A 19,354-nucleotide genomic window follows, 5' to 3' on the forward strand; every position below is an offset into this window, starting at 1 on the left:
CACCTCCGCCAACACTTTTTTCAACGTTTGATTCTATACCACAAGTGAGGTTGTGGAGTCCCACTTTATGGATTTATTCATTTTTTACAGCAAAACCAGACAGGACATACGTATCCACTGTCTGTAACTGAAGAACTGGTTTACGGTGCTTCTCCTTTCAAGGGTCCTTTTCCGAGACGTTCTCCAGACCTAGCCTTTGTGAGGAGTAAGGCACCTCACAGTTGTTGTGGTCTCCAGCCTGAAGCCCCCACTAGACAGGCACAAAGAGCTGTGAGGTTTATGCACCTGGCTGTCATCGGCCCCAACTGAAGAAGTAATCAGATGAGGCCAATAGGACAGGCCTCACCTAGAGGACTCCTCACATTGCTCAACTGAGTTTGCAGTCCCACCCATCACCTCTACCATCCGCCAAAAAAGGCTGTGGTAATGAAGACTAATCAGCAGATTCTTACTAAGCACAAGACGCAATTGAATAGCTAAAATAACCCTGTCTCTTTTTGCTCTAGTGTCTCGGTCTCCGGAATGCAAGCAATAAACTTCCTTAGTATGGGAACACAACCTTCACCTCCATTTTGTGCCACGGGGTATCCAAAATGGATCCCACAAGCCTCCATTACTCGGACTCATTCACGCCAAGCATGTGCCACGCAGGCTGCGCACATTCACATGCAAAACACACACTCAGAATGATAGTGCCAAGTACTGGGTAAGCAAGGAGAAGCAAAACTTGAAACAAGGCCAATAGGCTTCCACACCACTGAAACAGATATAAAGGTCTATCTCACCAAGGATTCTCAAGACTAGGGACGCTGCCACCAAAGCATTGTGAGCTAAACACATGACTGAGACAGTAGTCCGCTGTCAGTAAATGAGGGCACGGTTGGTGCACTCCTGCAACTCGGTGGCCAAGTCCCAGACCTACTCATGCCAGGGTCAGGTCTCAGCCTCTACGCACACGCTAGATTAGAGTGATGTAAGTCAGGAAAACAGGCAGTCAGGCAGGAGGCACTCAGGAGGGGAGCATGTCTGTACATCATGCAGGTGACAGTCAAGTCCCAACAGTATGTGTCTGCCTTGGCTACAGCAGTGGCCCTCTTTCGGCCTCCTGCATCTACTGCATTGCTTGGTTTCTGAGGTCAGAGTTCACCTCACATAGCAGCTCCCCATTCCAGACTAAACTCACCTCCTGTGGCTGCTGCAGTGCCAGTTTCTGACATGCTTCTCTCCCTCATTTCTTTGAGCAGCCCGCCTGGACCAGGAATCAATTGCTTCACATCAGATGTGGACTTCTTTCGGTCCTTGTTGCACCACTTCCAGTCGGGATGTGCCTTAAAGTGCGCCTCCTTCACCTGCAGAGAGGAGCAGAATTATTGAGTCAACTCACTGAAGCATTCTCCCGAATCCCCTGCTGACCTCAACATCGATTAAAAAAAAAACCCTCTTCCATCTCTCCCTGACCTTGCCTGAAAATGAAGCCCATTCCTCACGTGAGGCACCCACCGCCCCATGAACTCACGCTAGAATGAATCCCCTCCCTCCCTGGCTGACATTTTTTACGACTGAGGCATCTATTACATTTGACCTTACCCGGGACTTCAAACACGCCTTTGTCCCTCGCATGAGCCTGAAACCGGCTCCTTCCACCCACACTGGCTTCACCACAGTCAAAGGTACTCACCCCACCCGGCCCTAGTGTTAAGGGTCTGCCAACCTCTACCTCTAAACAGTAATCAATCTCCAGTGTTTCTATTCCAGGTTCAGAGTCTTGAACTGCTTGTGCCTTTGCTTTGGCACACCCACCTTCATGGACTTCAAAGGAGCCTTAAAAGGAAAATTGTACTCACCCTGTAAGCATCTGTTTGTGGCATGCTGTGCTGTAGATTCACATGCTGTGCACACTCATCTCATCTAGTATTGTACTCAGATGTTTTTGTTCGAAGATGTATTTTTGAGTCACAAGGTACGGTTACTCCAGTTATCTCTGGTAATGTGCATGGGCATCAGTTCGATTGCTAAACTGGTCTTTCCGCACAGCAGGCGGGGATGTAGATGGAGCATAAAAGTAGAAAAGAGATGACCATGCAGAGTAAAGGTAAAAAGATAACACCATCTGAACAACCAAGGCGAGAGGGGAGGAGGGTGGGCGCGTGTGAATCAGCAGCACCACATGTCATGAAGAGTTGCTTACAGGGTACACTTTCCGTTTGAGGCTCCTTTCTTACGAGTGGAATGGGGTCTGGCAGGGGTCTTTTGGCTTTAGCTTTAGTCTGTATGCACCCAACTCTCCAGCTTGCAACACCTGCTTAACAAAGAGCATACCCATTGTGTGCTTTAGAGAAAGACAAAAAGAGCTGTTGTGTCTTACAGAAGGGTTTTGTTCTGTCAATGTCATACATGAGCACTTTTTGAGATCCAAAGTAAGCAAAGCACGCTCTGCTGTTGACTCTGGATGTGGGAAGAATACTACCACTTGCCCCAGCAGACAGCTTCAGCAGTTGTGTACGGCGCCCAGACACGCCTGGGCATTTGAGTGCTATTTAAATCTCAAAATCAATCAAATCAAATCAAATCCTGTGCTGCGAACAGGAGGCCAGTCTGCCGGCACCTTGGAGTCTCTTGGCTTGACCAGGCTCTGGAGACAGCTTCTCCTTGAGCAGGAAACGGCAGGAACAGCCCCTTGCTTTGCTAGCCACAGGTGCAGTCAGTATTGTATTGTATTGTATTGTATTGTAGTTGCACTTATATAGCGCCTACTACCCCTGACGAGGTGTCAAATCCCTTTTTCAGCAAGTAGCACGCTAAGGATTAGTGGTGAATTAGTATAGTGAAATATGAAAGTAATTTGAGTGGTGGATAGATTAGTCAGTTATTTGTATTCAGAAGGATAGCAGAGGAAAAAAGGTTTGCATTTATATAGCGCTGATTGCCCCTGATGGGGTGTTGAAGCAGTAGGAAGCTGACTCTAGATAGTGTACCAAAAGGAGGTGCACTGTGCAAAGTCCCAGTATCCCTTATTAGTGTACAGGGAGCCTTAGATATCCAAAGGTGCTCTATTTGTGGTAGTGTGGTCGAGCAGCCTTAGGCTTATCAGAGGGGAGCGTTAGGCATTTGTTGCACACACAGAGTCACTAACAGACACACTCTGTAGGAGAGTAGGGTCTGCAATCCTATGATCACCCAGATTTTTGCTTTTTGCTGCACTGGTTTACGACTTTCCCTGGCTGTGGGCCTGCTAATCAGACCCACAGCCTAGCTGTTCTCTCTATCCAAATTGTACTCAGGTACTGAATTGGCCCTGGGCCCTCTCCAAGTCCCTGTACCCAGGGCTGAGGTGCACCCAGAAGTCTCCCAGGGGCTGAAGCATGTATTGTGCCACCCCTGGATTGACTAACTAAAACTGACACAACTGGCTGCACGACAGCTGGGGCAAGGTGGTGTACTCACCCTTTGCTTTAGATATAGTATACCTATATCTAACCCTAAAATGGACACACAGATCTCCTATCAGTCACTCCTATGGCAGGCCTTAACAATCCTGAAGGCAGAGTGCTTGGAATCGTGTGAGATAGTGCTCTGGCATGAGCTGAGCCTGTCTGCGGCTTTCGGGATCCATCCCTTAGCCGTTTCCATGATATCGCATACCATATACTCTTAAGTGCATTATAATCCTTGCGGTTATGTGCCAACTCTGGTATCGCTTTATCAAAACATGTCGAGTAAGGTGTCATACGAATTGGAATACTAACCCCTCGCCAATTCTGGCGACGGGGTTAGCATTCCACCCTTCTAGAGGGACACGACATGCCTGTAACCTATAACCCGGTTAAAAGTCAGACAGAGCCTTAGCATCCACAAAATGGATGCTGCCACCGAGACACAAGTCTGCCCTCCTGCTGCTGGGAGTCCTCCCAGAGCAGGAGATAAGGACAAAGGGTTTCCTGCCAGGGGCGGTGCCAGCACCGTCCCAGACAGGGTTTTGTGTATTGTAGGTAGGCAGGGCTTTAGAGGAAGGTGACTGCACGTGGCACCCCGGTGCTCACTGTGCATAGGCTGGCTGGAACCAGTTCCAGGGTCACTCCAGACCCTGTGCTGGGGAAAAGCCCGCCAAGGAAGTGGGTGTAACCACCCCCCTCCTAGTCCCACCCATAGGGCAGGACTTAGTCGCGTGCCAGCCCCCTTTTACAGGATAAAGGTAGAGACTGGCCCCCTTCCAAATCAGATCATCTTTGAATCCTGAAACTACTTTCTGCGAAAGGAACTCAAGACTTCTTCCTAAGATTTCTCCCTTGTGACTAAGGAGTAGTCCCCCTGCACCCGCAGGCACCATCTAAGAACACTGCGGTCTGCTGCAAGTCCTTCCTCCGGAATCCGACTGCCCAGCTCGACGAGAACCGGCTTCCCTGGCACCTCTGACCTCTACCTGCATCATCAGTCACGCTGAGATTCGTGGGTGTGACGAGACCTCGAGGGACCGGCCATCTTCAAGACTGCACGACTTCTTTCCAGCAAGCCCGCCGAGTGAATTCCTGGTGAGTGCTTTGGGGTCCGAGAAGCCCCCACCCTGAGCAGCTCCAGCACCGAAGAGCAGCCCCCCAGCATCTCCACGATCTGCGTGGGGCCCTTCTGCTTTTTGCTGCTCACCGCGTTGTTTGGCTACTAGCCCGCTGGCTTGTGGCCTTCCTGACGACGCCCGACGACATTTCTGCTGCTGGTCTGGTTGCTCCAGACTGGCCCTTGCTTCCCTCCATCGGAGAAGTACCCCGGACCCTCCTGGTCCACTCAAGACGCCATTTTGAGTCCACCGCGTGGGCTTGAATTAGCCAAGGCTTGTTGCCCACTCCTGGGTAACTTCGACGCCGACGACTTCATCCTTCGTGGGACAGCTCGCACCTCCATCCTGGTCGCCGACAACGCCTCCTGGTCCGAGAGACTGCAGAGCCCAGCAGCGCCCACTCACCTGACTGCGGTGACTTCGCCCGGTGCCATCCTGGTGCCCACTTAATCACTGGCTAGTGATTCAAGAACTTGGTCCCCTCTGCTTTCAGGTTTTCTTCTTCCTTGATCCAGGCTTGGATCCATCGAACTTTTCTTCACTGGTCGCCTGCCAGCAACTTCTTCCTTCCAGGCTCCTGGTCCGGCAACGAGATCCCCGACGTCTTTTCAGACCTATGCAGCTGCAGCCCCTGGGCTAGGTAACTTCGGCACTCCGGTGTCCCAGCATAGCCTCACTATCCAAGGGTCAGGATCCACTGTCGTTTTCTCCCTACCAGGTCGGGTTCGCCCGTGAACACTAACTTTGTGAATACTAGCTTCCATAGACTTTGTCCCGCATCCCGCGTGAGAGTGCACACTCTGCACCCGAGTCCCCTGGGCCTCCTAGTAGTAATCTAACGATTCCCTAGTCCAGTCCTAGCGATTCCAAAGCCTATTAGAACTGTTACTTACCTGCTAGTAATTCGCATTCCACTTTTAGCGTATATGGTTTTTCGTGCCCCTCGGGCATTTGTGTAACGTGCTAACTTAAAAGTATTTTCGTAAGAGTTTTGTTGTGTGCTTAGCTCCCTGTCTCATAAAGAGCCAGGGTAGTCTTGTTATAAATAAATACACTGGTTATTTTCATAACAACTTGTGTGGTGTCCTTTCACTGGGTGTTCAAGGGGTAATGTGATGGTAAAACAGCTGGCTTAACACGCCCTCTAGAGTCTTAGCCTTAGACTGCTCGTATCCATGCTACTAGGATAGCTGGTCTATAAGGTTGACTTACAACCAATCATCAATAAGGGTTGTTTGGACTGATATATAGTGATCACTAGAATAGTGAGCACTGCACATCAGGCCAACTTCTCACATTGGTGAGCAGCGGTTGGGATTTGAGCTTGCTGTTGTTTTACCACACATGCCCTAAGAATATCTTGTGAAAGATCACACAAGTACTAAAGGTACATATAACTTAGCTTAGAATACTCTGAGTTCTACTGAACCAGCTGTTGTAGCTCCTAGGGCCTAGCACACCCTAAACTACAACTCTAGCAAGGGATCAGTAGGCAAACATATAGTGTAGGTAAGTGCACCACTTACACCTCACTAGAAAAGCATGTCGACTCAGGAGGACTCTACTGAGACTCCCCTGGTCAGTGTTGACCCTCCACAGGTCACTTCAAGATATGCAGCTCTCAGCTTTCATGAGATGAGACAGATCTGTGTCTCCAGAAAACTGAAGCAGGGGTCTAACCCCACCACTTCCTTTCTGATAGGTCTCCTAGAGACATATGATGCCAGAAAGCTTTCTCAGTTACATGAGAACATGCCAGCCTTAGAGGGAACCTCTGGGGATCCAGATCTCCACAACACTGATTCAGCAGTTGAGGAGGAGGATCAGGAGGTACTCTCTGGGGATGAGGTAGACAAAGGTCTTGAGGTAGTCAGAAGGCTAACTAGGACCAACTTAGACTTACTTGGGCTAGGATCTGGGGGCCCCCCAGTACTAACCCGAAGTGGGCCTAACCTTGGAGTTAGGAGAGATAGATCTCTTTCTAGGGACTCCAATAGATCTCTGCACTCTAATGCCTCTTCCCAGGGGAGAAGGAATCCTCCACAGAGGAGATTTACTTCCCCTCAGAGAAAGGAGCATGAAGCTAGGATGAGACAAGCTGAACTGAGGATTGAAAGGGAAGAAATTGCCCTGGCCAAAGAGAAGCTTGCCCTGGCAAGAGAGCAGCAGATGAGTGGGCTAGCTCCCACTGGTGGCAGCAATCTCCCAAGAGATAGAGAGAAGGGTTTAGATACTAAACACCTGACTAAAATAGTGCCCCCCTTTAATCAAGGGGATGACATCCAGAAATGGATGGCTGCTCTGGAGAGGGCCTGCACTGTGCAGGGCATTCCCCAGAGTCAGTGGGCAGCTATACTGTGGCTCTCCTTTGATGGTAAAGGTAGAGATAAGCTCCTCACTACAAGAGTGGAGGATGCTAACAATTACCAGGTCCTGAAGAATACACTGGTTGATGGGTTTGGTTTAACCACTGAGCAGTACAGGTTGCTGTTCAGAGACACCCAGAAAACTCAGTCTCAGGACTGGTCTGATTTTGTGGATTGTGCCACTAAGGCTTTGGAGGGCTGGTTGCTGGGTAGCAAGGTTACAGATTACACAGGATTGTATAATCTAATGATGAGAGAACAAATTTTGAACAATTGTCAGAACCAGTTGCTGCACCAGCACCTTGTTGATTCAGATCTGACCTCTCCCCAAGAATTGGGAAAGAAGGCAGACAAATGGGTCAGGACAAGGATCAAGCAGAACCAGAACCAGAACCAGGGTGGTCAGAAGAAAGCAGACCAGAAGGGTAATGTTAAGAATGAGCAAAATGACCAGAAGTCTTCACCAGGTCCCCAACAAACCAAAGAGGGTGGGGGTCAGGCTTCCCAGAAGAAGAAGACTCAAGAAGGCCAGTCGAAAAGGTGGTGCCAGTACTGCAAAAGTAAATCTCACTGGTTTAGTGAGTGCACCAAAAGAGGAGGACAAACTCCTGCCACTACAGCTCCTAAAGCAACTGCACCCCCTAGTACAGTCAGTAGTGGTAGTGTCACTCCCAAGGCATTAGTTGGGTTAACCTTGGGTACTGAGGGGTCTGACAACTTAGTTGGCACACTCACTCAGGCTGTCCTTGTCTGTACAGGGGATATGGATATGTCCCCTGAAATAAGTCCCAATACCTTGGGCAAATACAGGCAGACACCTTTGATTAATGGCAAAATGGCTCAGGCCTATAGGGACACTTGTGCCAGTGTCACCATGGTGACACCTAACTTTGTGGACCCTGGACAGATCATGCCAGGTACTGATTTCCTGGTGACCAATGCCAGCAATGTCACTACTAGTCATAGTGTGGCAATTGTAGCTTTCTCCTGGGGTGGAGTGAAGGGACAAAAGAAAGTTGTAGTCAGTTCAGACCTCCCAGTTGATTGTTTGTTGGGCAATGATTTGGAGTCATCACAATGGTCAGAAGTGGAGCAGAGGACTCACATGGAGATGTTAGGCTTGCCAGCACATGTGCTTGCTGTGACTAGGTCACAGGCCAGAAGATGCCCCACTGAACAGGTGCTGGATCCTGAAACTATGGACCAGACACCTCCCAAGAAGAAGAGCAGTAAGGGTAAGGCTTTGCCTTCCCCCTTGCCCCAGGTTGAGGATCAAGTCTCTGAGGAGGCTGATCTAGAAGAACTGAGGGAAACTGAGCCTAAAGAGCTTGAACTTGATCAAGTTGAGTTTCTGGGCTCAGGGGGACCCTCCAGAGCAGACCTGGGGAAGGAACAGTTGAGCTGCCCTTCCCTTGAACCCCTCAGACAGCAGGCTGCTGCTGAGGCTGCAGGGAATGCCACAGGTGCCCACAGGGTATACTGGGAAGATGGACTCCTGTACTCTGAGTCAAGAGACCCCAAGCCTGGTGCAACCAGGAGGCTGGTCATCCCCTTGTCTCTGAGAGGTTTCCTTCTCACCTTGGCCCATGAGATTCCCCTTGCAGGTCATTTAGGTCAGACAAAGACTTGGGACAGGCTTGTCTCACACTTTCACTGGCCCCATATGAATGAGAATACCAAGGAGTTTTGTCGCTCATGTGTCACTTGCCAAGCCAGTGGTAAGTCAGGTGGCACAACAAAGGCCCCCCTCATACCACTACCTGTGGTGGGGGTTCCCTTTGAAAGAGTGGGGATTGACATTGTTGGTCCAATGGAACCCCAGACAGCATCAGGACACAAGTTTATACTGGTGGTGGTGGACCATGCCACCAGGTATCCTGAGGCTATTCCCCTTAGGACCACTACAGCCCCTGTAGTGGCAAGAGCCCTAGTTGGAGTGTTCTCCAGAGTGGGTTTCCCTAAGGAGGTCGTTTCTGACAGAGGTACAAACTTCATGTCAGGATATCTGACTGCCATGTGGAAAGAGTGTGGTGTGAACTACAAGTTCACCACACCCTATCATCCACAATGCAATGGGCTTGTTGAGAGATTCAACAGGACCCTGAAAGGGATGATTCATGGACTACCTGAACCTCTTAGGAGAAGATGGGATGTCCTGATCCCCTGCCTCTTGTTTGGTTACAGAGAGGTCCCACAGAAGGGGGTTGGCTACAGCCCTTTTGAGCTTCTGTATGGGCATCCTGTAAGGGGACCCCTGTGTTTGGTGAAGGAAGGATGGGAGAGACCTCTCAAAAAGCCTGCAACCAACATAGTGGACTATGTACTTGGTCTCCGCTCCAGGATGGCTGAGTATATGGAAAAGGCATCTAAAAACCTTGAGGCCAGCCAGGAACTTCAAAAAGCTTGGCATGACCAAAAGGCTGTACTGACTGTGTACCAGCCAGGACAGAAGGTGTGGGTGCTGGAGCCAGTGGCCCCAGCAGCTCTGAAAGACAAATGGTCTGGGCCCCACACCATCATTGAGCAAAAGGGAGAGGTTACCTACTTGGTGGACCTTGGAACTCCCAGGAGCCCTCTCAGAGTGCTCCATGTTAACAGGCTCAAGGCATATGTTGACAGGAAGGACATGAGCTTGCTCATGGCCACAGATGAGGGACAGGAGGAAGAGAGTGACCCTCTCCCAGACCTGCTCACTCAGAATCCTGATGATGGGTCAGTTGATGGTGTTGTCTTTTGTGGCAGCCTCACTGACCATCAGCAACAGGATTGCAGGCAAGTTCTGCAATCCTTTCGACATATGTTCTCTCTGACACCCAGCCAAACTGATTGGTGTACCCATGATGTTGACACTGGAGACAGTCTGCCTGTCAAGAGTAAAATCTACAGACAGCCTGATCATGTTAGAGACTGCATCAAAACTGAAGTGCAGAAAATGTTGGAACTGGGAGTCATTGAGCCCTCAGATAGCCCTTGGGCTAGCCCAGTAGTTCTAGTGCCAAAGCCTCACACCCAGGGTGGTAAGAGAGAGATGAGGTTTTGCGTAGACTACAGAGGCCTCAATGCAGTCACTAAGACTGATGCCCACCCAATACCAAGAGCAGATGAGCTTATAGATAGATTGGCTTCTGCCAACTTCTTAAGCACATTTGATTTGACAGCTGGGTATTGGCAAATCAGGTTAGCTGAGGAAGCCAAACCCAAGACAGCATTTTCTACCCCTGGAGGGCATTATCAATTTGTGGTAATGCCCTTTGGACTGAAAAATGCACCTGCCACCTTCCAAAGGTTGGTGAATCAAGTCCTCACTGGGCTGGATGACTTCTGTGCAGCTTATCTTGACGATATTGCTGTCTTTAGCTCCACCTGGGAGGATCACCTGGTCCACCTGAGGAAAGTGTTAGAGGCCCTGCAAAAGGCAGGCCTCACTATCAAGGCCACAAAGTGCCAGATAGGGCAGTCACAGGTTGTATACCTGGGCCACCTTGTAGGTGGAGGCCAGGTTCAGCCACTGGAGAGTAAGATACAGGCCATCAAGGACTGGACTCCTCCAATCACCCAGACTCAGGTTCGAGCTTTCTTGGGCCTGACTGGGTACTATAGGAAGTTTGTCAGAAATTATGGGTCCATAGTGACCCCCCTTAATGACCTGACAAGCAAGAAGATGCCAAAGAAAGTTCAGTGGACAGCAAGCTGTCAGAAAGCATTCAATGACCTAAAGCAGGCCATGTGCACAGCACCTATCCTCAAGAGTCCAGATTACTCCAAGCCATTCATTGTCCAAACAGATGCTTCTGAGTTGGGTGTGGGAGCTGTTCTGTCTCAACTGAATTTTGATGGTAATGATCAGCCTATTGCTTTCATTAGTAGAAGGTTGACACCCAGAGAGAAAAATTGGTCAGCTATTGAGAGGGAGGCCTTTGCTGTGGTCTGGGCCCTGAAGAAGCTGAGGGCCTACTTGTTTGGCACTCACTTCACCATTCAGACAGACCATAAGCCCCTCTTGTGGCTAAATCAGATGAAGGGTGAAAACCCCAAACTGCTTAGGTGGTCCATTTCCCTACAGGGGATGGATTTTACAGTGGAGCATAGACCTGGGACTGATCACAGCAATGCTGATGGGCTCTCCAGGTATTTCCACTTAGAGCAAGAAGACTCCCCTGGTCAAGGTTAGTTTATTGTCCCAAAGTTTGGGGGGGGGTCATGTAGGAGAGTAGGGTCTGCAATCCTATGATCACCCAGATTTTTGCTTTTTGCTGCACTGGTTTACGACTTTCCCTGGCTGTGGGCCTGCTAATCAGACCCACAGCCTAGCTGTTCTCTCTATCCAAATTGTACTCAGGTACTGAATTGGCCCTGGGCCCTCTCCAAGTCCCTGTACCCAGGGCTGAGGTGCACCCAGAAGTCTCCCAGGGGCTGAAGCATGTATTGTGCCACCCCTGGATTGACTAACTAAAACTGACACAACTGGCTGCACGACAGCTGGGGCAAGGTGGTGTACTCACCCTTTGCTTTAGATATAGTATACCTATATCTAACCCTAAAATGGACACACAGATCTCCTATCAGTCACTCCTATGGCAGGCCTTAACAATCCTGAAGGCAGAGTGCTTGGAATCGTGTGAGATAGTGCTCTGGCATGAGCTGAGCCTGTCTGCGGCTTTCGGGATCCATCCCTTAGCCGTTTCCATGATATCGCATACCATATACTCTTAAGTGCATTATAATCCTCGCGGTTATGTGCCAACTCTGGTATCGCTTTATCAAAACATGTCGAGTAAGGTGTCATACGAATTGGAATACTAACCCCTCGCCAATTCTGGCGACGGGGTTAGCATTCCACCCTTCTAGAGGGACACGACATGCCTGTAACCTATAACCCGGTTAAAAGTCAGACAGAGCCTTAGCATCCACAAAATGGATGCTGCCACCGAGACACAAGTCTGCCCTCCTGCTGCTGGGAGTCCTCCCAGAGCAGGAGATAAGGACAAAGGGTTTCCTGCCAGGGGCGGTGCCAGCACCGTCCCAGACAGGGTTTTGTGTATTGTAGGTAGGCAGGGCTTTAGAGGAAGGTGACTGCACGTGGCACCCCGGTGCTCACTGTGCATAGGCTGGCTGGAACCAGTTCCAGGGTCACTCCAGACCCTGTGCTGGGGAAAAGCCCGCCAAGGAAGTGGGTGTAACCACCCCCCTCCTAGTCCCACCCATAGGGCAGGACTTAGTCGCGTGCCAGCCCCCTTTTACAGGATAAAGGTAGAGACTGGCCCCCTTCCAAATCAGATCATCTTTGAATCCTGAAACTACTTTCTGTGAAAGGAACTCAAGACTTCTTCCTAAGATTTCTCCCTTGTGACTAAGGAGTAGTCACCCTGCACCCGCAGGCACCATCTAAGAACACTGCGGTCTGCTGCAAGTCCTTCCTCCGGAATCCGACTGCCCAGCTCGACGAGAACCGGCTTCCCTGGCACCTCTGACCTCTACCTGCATCATCAGTCACGCTGAGATTCGTGGGTGTGACGAGACCTCGAGGGACCGGCCATCTTCAAGACTGCACGACTTCTTTCCAGCAAGCCCGCCGAGTGAATTCCTGGTGAGTGCTTTGGGGTCCGAGAAGCCCCCACCCTGAGCAGCTCCAGCACCGAAGAGCAGCCCCCCAGCATCTCCACGATCTGCGTGGGGCCCTTCTGCTTTTTGCTGCTCACCGCGTTGTTTGGCTACTAGCCCGCTGGCTTGTGGCCTTCCTGACGACGCCCGACGACATTTCTGCTGCTGGTCTGGTTGCTCCAGACTGGCCCTTGCTTCCCTCCATCGGTGAAGTACCCCGGACCCTCCTGGTCCACTCAAGACGCCATTTTGAGTCCACCGCGTGGGCTTGAATTAGCCAAGGCTTGTTGCCCACTCCTGGGTAACTTCGACGCCGACGACTTCATCCTTCGTGGGACAGCTCGCACCTCCATCCTGGTCGCCGACAACGCCTCCTGGTCCGAGAGACTGCAGAGCCCAGCAGCGCCCACTCACCTGACTGCGGTGACTTCGCCCGGTGCCATCCTGGTGCCCACTTAATCACTGGCTAGTGATTCAAGAACTTGGTCCCCTCTGCTTTCAGGTTTTCTTCTTCCTTGATCCAGGCTTGGATCCATCGAACTTTTCTTCACTGGTCGCCTGCCAGCAACTTCTTCCTTCCAGGCTCCTGGTCCGGCAACGAGATCCCCGACGTCTTTTCAGACCTATGCAGCTGCAGCCCCTGGGCTAGGTAACTTCGGCACTCCGGTGTCCCAGCATAGCCTCACTATCCAAGGGTCAGGATCCACTGTCGTTTTCTCCCTACCAGGTCGGGTTCGCCCGTGAACACTAACTTTGTGAATACTAGCTTCCATAGACTTTGTCCCGCATCCCGCGTGAGAGTGCACACTCTGCACCCGAGTCCCCTGGGCCTCCTAGTAGTAATCTAACGATTCCCTAGTCCAGTCCTAGCGATTCCAAAGCCTATTAGAACTGTTACTTACCTGCTAGTAATTCGCATTCCACTTTTAGCGTATATGGTTTTTCGTGCCCCTCGGGCATTTGTGTAACGTGCTAACTTAAAAGTATTTTCGTAAGAGTTTTGTTGTGTGCTTAGCTCCCTGTCTCATAAAGAGCCAGGGTAGTCTTGTTATAAATAAATACACTGGTTATTTTCATAACAACTTGTGTGGTGTCCTTTCACTGGGTGTTCAAGGGGTAATGTGATGGTAAAACAGCTGGCTTAACACGCCCTCTAGAGTCTTAGCCTTAGACTGCTCGTATCCATGCTACTAGGATAGCTGGTCTATAAGGTTGACTTACAACCAATCATCAATAAGGGTTGTTTGGACTGATATATAGTGATCACTAGAATAGTGAGCACTGCACATCAGGCCAACTTCTCACACACTCCATAAGGAAATCTGACACCAATTTAGAAAAATAATAGACACCAAGATCTACGAGATCAGGTAAGTACTCTTCGAGTTAGCGATTTTTAAATACAGCTGTCAGATTTGAGGCATGAGCCTTGAGCGCGGTGATGTTATTGTAAGGGAGAAACATACAGTGCATAGGTCACTTGCAAACAACTTACAGGACTGTTCTTCTGTTCTCCGACGTCTCATGCATTGTTTAACATTGGTCATAAGGCTCAACGTTAGCTGGATGTGTAGCACAATTAAGCTGTAAACTCTTGTGGAGATAGTTCTCCAGCTTAAACAGTGTGAGGCACTTGTGGTTTTCTTTTCAGGTCATAGTTTCAAGTGTGCTTTTTAGGGCTCGCACTGCGACGCAATCGCGAAGCGATTGTCGCTGTGGAGCCCTATTGTGATCAGTTTTGCTTTCAAGGAGTTCAAGGGGAGACAAGAGACTGTCACGCGCAGCCTGCCGCAATCGGATCAGGTCGCGCGCATGAACATGCGCTCCGATTCCGGCAGGCTGATCCCCGTCACAATGGAGCGCGCACGTAGACAGACACACGAGCACACACACGCCGCCGCCCGCCCCGCGCGCGCACACACACACACACGAGCCCACCCCCCCCCGTTTCTCCCCACGCAGAGGGAGCTGCGCGAGCATCTCAACCAACGGCCTGTTCACCGGAAACAATGCGCGACGGCTCCCGGGAGGTACTCACTCTTGAAGAGATAGACGTACTCGTCGTCCTTGCTGCCCATGGCGCCGCCGGAGGAAGTCTGCCCGACCTTGCTCGTCGTCCGCCGCTTCCAGGTGCCCGAGCTCTGCTCAGCTTCCGTCCCGCAGCGCCGCTGACCTCGTTCCGCAGGTATTTCCTGCTTCTGCACGTCACACCGAGCCGGCATCCCGCCCACACCGGCCACCTTCTAAGGGCTTCCCGAGAGCACGGAGGAAATACCTGAAGGCGAGGGCTCGGTGTGTCCGGGCAGATTCGACGCTGTTGATTGGTCAGCTTGAGGTGCTTGTCACGCGATGGGCGGTGTCTATTAGCCTAGTTTTTTCTTCTCTTTGGTATTCTGAGGAAGCCGGACAGCCCCCTTGCCTGATCCCAGACAGTTGTGGTGCGGTGTAGGAGAGTAGGGTCTGCAATCCTATGATCACCCAGATTTTTGCTTTTTGCTGCACTGGTTTACGGCTTTCCCTGGCTGTGGGCCTGCTAATCAGACCCACAGCCTAGCTGTTCTCTCTATCCAAATTGTACTCAGGTACTGAATTGGCACTGGGCCCTCTCCAAGTCCCTGTACCCAGGGCTGAGGTGCACCCAGAAGTCTCCCAGGGGCTGAAGCATGTATTGTGCCACCCCTGGATTGACTAACTAAAACTGACACAACTGGCTGCACGACAGCTGGGGCAAGGTGGTGTACTCACCCTTTGCTTTAGATATAGTATACCTATATCTAACCCTAAAATGGACACACAGATCTCCTATCAGTCACTCCTGTTGCAGGCCTTAACAATCCTGAAGGCAGAGTGCTTGGAATCGTGTGAGATGGTGCTCTGGCATGAGCTGAGCCTGTCTGCGGCTTTCGGGATCTATCCCTTAGCCGTTTCCATGATATCGCATACCATATACTCTTAAGTACATTATAATCCTCGCGGTTATGTGCCAACTCTGGTATCGCTTTATCAAAACATGTCGAGTAAGGTGTCATACGAATTGGAATACTAACCCCTCGACAATTCTGGCGACGGGGTTAGCATTCCACCCTTCTAGAGGGACACGACATGCATGTAACCTATAACCCGGTTAAAAGTCAGACAGAGCCTTAGCATCCACAAAATGGATGCTGCCACCGAGACACAAGTCTGCCCTCCTGCTGCTGGGAGTCCTCCCAGAGCAGGAGATAAGGACAAAGGGTTTCCTGCCAGGGGCGGTGCCAGCACCGTCCCAGACAGGGTTTTGTGTATTGTAGGTAGGCAGGGCTTTAGAGGAAGGTGACTGCACGTGGCACCCCGGTGCTCACTGTGCATAGGCTGGCTGGAACCAGTTCCAGGGTCACTCCAGACCCTGTGCTGGGGAAAAGCCCGCCAAGGAAGTGGGTGTAACCACCCCCCTCCCAGTCCCACCCATAGGGCAGGACTTAGTCGCGTGCCAGCCCCTTTTTACAGGATAAAGGTAGAGACTGGCCCCCTTCCAAATCAGACCATTTTTGAATCCTGAAACTACTTTCTGCGAAAGGAACTCAAGACTTCTTCCTAAGATTTCTCCCTTGTGGCTAAGGAGTAGTCACCCTGCATCCGCAGGCACCATCTAAGAACACTGCGGTCTGCTGCAAGTCCTTCCTCCGGAAGCCGACTGCCCAGCTCGACGAGAACCGGCTTCCCTGGCACCTCTGACCTCTACCCACCTCTACAGCCCAGCTGAGAACCGTGGGTGCGACGAGACCTCAAGGGACCGGCCATCTGCAAGACTGCACGACTTCTTTCCAGCAAGCCCGCCGAGTGAATTCCTGGTGAGTGCTTTGGGGTCCGAGAAGCCCCCACCCTGAGCAGCTCCAGCACCGAAGAGCAGCCCCCCAGCATCTCCACGATGTGCGTGGGGCCCTTCTGCTTTTTACTGCTCACCGCGTTGTTTGGCTACTAGCCCACTGGCTTGTGGCCTTCCTGACGACGCCCGACGACATTTCTGCTGCTGGTCTGGTTGCTCCAGACTGGCCCTTGCTTCCCTCCATCGGAGAAGTACCCTGGACCCTCCTGGTCCACTCAAGACGCCATTTTAGGTCCACCGCGTGGGCCTTGCATTTGCCAAGACTTGTTGCCCAATCCTGGGTCCAGCGACGTCGACAGCAAGATCCTTCGTGGGACAGCTCGCACCTCCATCCTGGTCGCCGACAACGCCTCCTGGTCCGAGAGACTGCAGAGCCCAGCAGCGCCCACTCACCTGACTGCGGTGACTTCGCCCGGTGCCATCCTGGTGCCCACTTAATCACTGGCTAGTGATTCAAGAACTTGGTCCCCTCTGCTTTCAGGTTTTCTTCTTCCTTGTTCCAGGCTTGGATCCATCGAACTTTTCCTCACTGGTCGCCTGCCAGCAACTTCTTCCTTCCAGGCTCCTGGTCCGGCAACGAGATCCCCGACGTCTTTTCAGACCTATGCAGCTGCAGCCCCTGGGCTAGGTAACTTCGGCACTTCGGTGTCCCAGCATAGCCTCACTATCCTAGGGTCAGGATCCACTGTCGTTTTCTTCCTACCAGGTCGGGTTCGCCCGTGAACACTAACTTTGCCTTTACTAGCCTCCATAGACTTTGTCCCGCATCCCGCGTGAGAGTGCACACTCTGCACCCGAGTCCCCTGGGTCTCCTAGTAGTAATCTAACGATTCCCTAGTCCAGTCCTAGCGATTCCAAAGCCTATTAGAACTGTTACTTACCTGCTAGTAATTCGCATTCCACTTTTAAAGTATATGGTTTTTCGTGCCCCTCGGGCATTTGTGTATAACGTGCTAACTTAAGTATTTTCGTAAGAGTTTTGTTGTGTGCCTAGCACCCTGTCCTCATAAAGAGCACAGGGTTGTTGTGATTCTAATAAATACACTGTTTATTTTCATAACACTTGTGTGGTGTCCTTTCACTGGGTGTTCAAGGGGTAATGTGATGGTAAAACAGCTGGCTTAACACGCCCTCTAGAGTCTTAGCCTTAGACTGCTCGTATCCATGCTACTAGGATAGCTGGTCTATAAGGTTGACTTACAACCAATCATCAATAAGGGTTGTTTGGACTGATATATAGTGATCACTAGAATAGTGAGCACTGCACATCAGGCCAACTTCTCACATGCGGGAACCCCTGATATCTTCGAAGTTGATGTTTGGAAAGCTGTTTATTTGGAAGCCAACATTTTGTGAGTTGTTTTCACTTTTGCTGGCTTTACCTTGGTGAGTGAACTGTTGAAGCCCTCGGACGAGGGTTCGGCTGGCAGTACCTGATGAAAACCCTAGCCATGGGAAAAGCGTTTGGAATATTCCTTTTTGTGTGCGCGCTGGGACCAGCATCTGCCGAGCATGGTGAGTAAATGGTTAATCAAAGTGCGTTCACTTTTCTGTAAAGACGTTACCACGCAAGCCGTATGGTTGGTACATGGAGCATGCGTAAGTGTGAGTGGGTATGGGAGTTCTAAGTGCTTTAAATGGGCAAGTGCTGCTCGGTACGGAGTACGGCACTTTTTTTATTTTGAGAGGAAGAGTACTGGCATTTCTCAAGACAGACATAATACCTTTAATTAGAGAGCACCGGCACTTCTCAGTTACAAGCAGTACCTGCACTTCTATTTTTCCATTTCAAGCACCAGGAGTACTGGCACTTCGAAGCATCCGAAAGTCTACCCTCACCAGGCACCGGTATGCCACTGGTGATGCCATTGGGCAAACTGTTGAAAGTGCAAGTGTCCCGTTTCACCTCCCCATTGTATGAGACTTCTAGATGAAATGTGTGCCTTTTGCTCAAAAAGTGACTACTACAGAGTAGCCTCCACCTTTATTTTGCATAACACACCTACAAGTGCAGATGTCACAGTGAACGTCCTCCACCCGCTTTTTCGGGATCTATGACACCCCCACCATCCTCTACCCATCCATGCGGTGTGTATTGATTTACGGCTTGTGGTGCACTGGTACATTAGGCCAGGTTCTTAATGGGTGGATGAAAGGCGTGTATCGCGTGTTTAAGTGCTTGTGGACGGGCTCCACTTTTCATCCTAAGGAGACAGACATGAACCTTTTCATTCAATAGATGCTGATGACAAGCCATTGACAATGTAGCCCAGGTTCACTGTGCGAGCAGGGCGCTGAGCAGTCACAATGAACCCTGCTAGAGTGATGTGAGTGAGGTCTGAATGTGTGAGGTGCACATGGCATAATATGGAAAAATTGCTCATCGAGTGAATGTGCCTGCGGATGAGAGCTGTGCACAACCTGTGAGCCATAGCGATTATAAAGAGACTAAACTCGATTTCTTTCTTCAGACGTTGATAAAATAAGTATCTCTGGGCAAGAATACACACATTTTTGCCTAAAACGATGCAAAGATAGAATTGCTGTCGCTGGTGAATGTTTATTATTCCATTGTTGAAACCTCTGAACTTCTCACAAGTTCGCCCTGCTCTTCGTTTTTTTTTTTTTACAGCTTTTATCTGATGAACATATGATTTGTAAAGTTGTATATATTTATTAAAAGCTGCTATGAGATTGAAATATACTTGGATTCATTCCTTTTTATATATGATTTTAGACTATTCTCATAAGTGTGACCCGCTTTTCTGTCTTCACACTTTCATCCGATGAGCGTGTTATTTTAATGAAGTGTGTTTTTAGGTCTCGCGCCTAGCGCGATACACTGCGCAGCGAGAGTCAATCACACCTAACCACACACACAAACACACACAAACCCACACACAAACCCACACACAACCACACCCACACCCCCACAAAACCACACACACCCAGCCACACACGCACACCCAA

General features: G+C 50.5%; 1 protein-coding gene across 4 annotated transcripts in view; it reads right to left on the minus strand.

The window, feature by feature from the left end:
• Positions 1-19,354, minus strand: part of CIC (capicua transcriptional repressor) — a 463,331-nt gene that overhangs the window by 226,244 nt on the left and 217,733 nt on the right. For all 4 annotated transcript variants that reach the window (XM_078651325.1, XM_078651327.1, XM_078651324.1 and 1 more), the window contains exon 7: positions 1,184-1,349. In XM_078651325.1, coding sequence (XP_078507451.1) covers positions 1,184-1,349 — 166 coding nt within the window. The remainder of the gene's footprint in view (positions 1-1,183; positions 1,350-19,354) is intronic.

The sequence above is a fragment of the Lissotriton helveticus genome, chromosome 7, assembly GCF_964261635.1.
Source record: "Lissotriton helveticus chromosome 7, aLisHel1.1, whole genome shotgun sequence".
In the NCBI taxonomy this organism is placed as follows: Eukaryota; Metazoa; Chordata; class Amphibia; order Caudata; family Salamandridae; genus Lissotriton; species Lissotriton helveticus.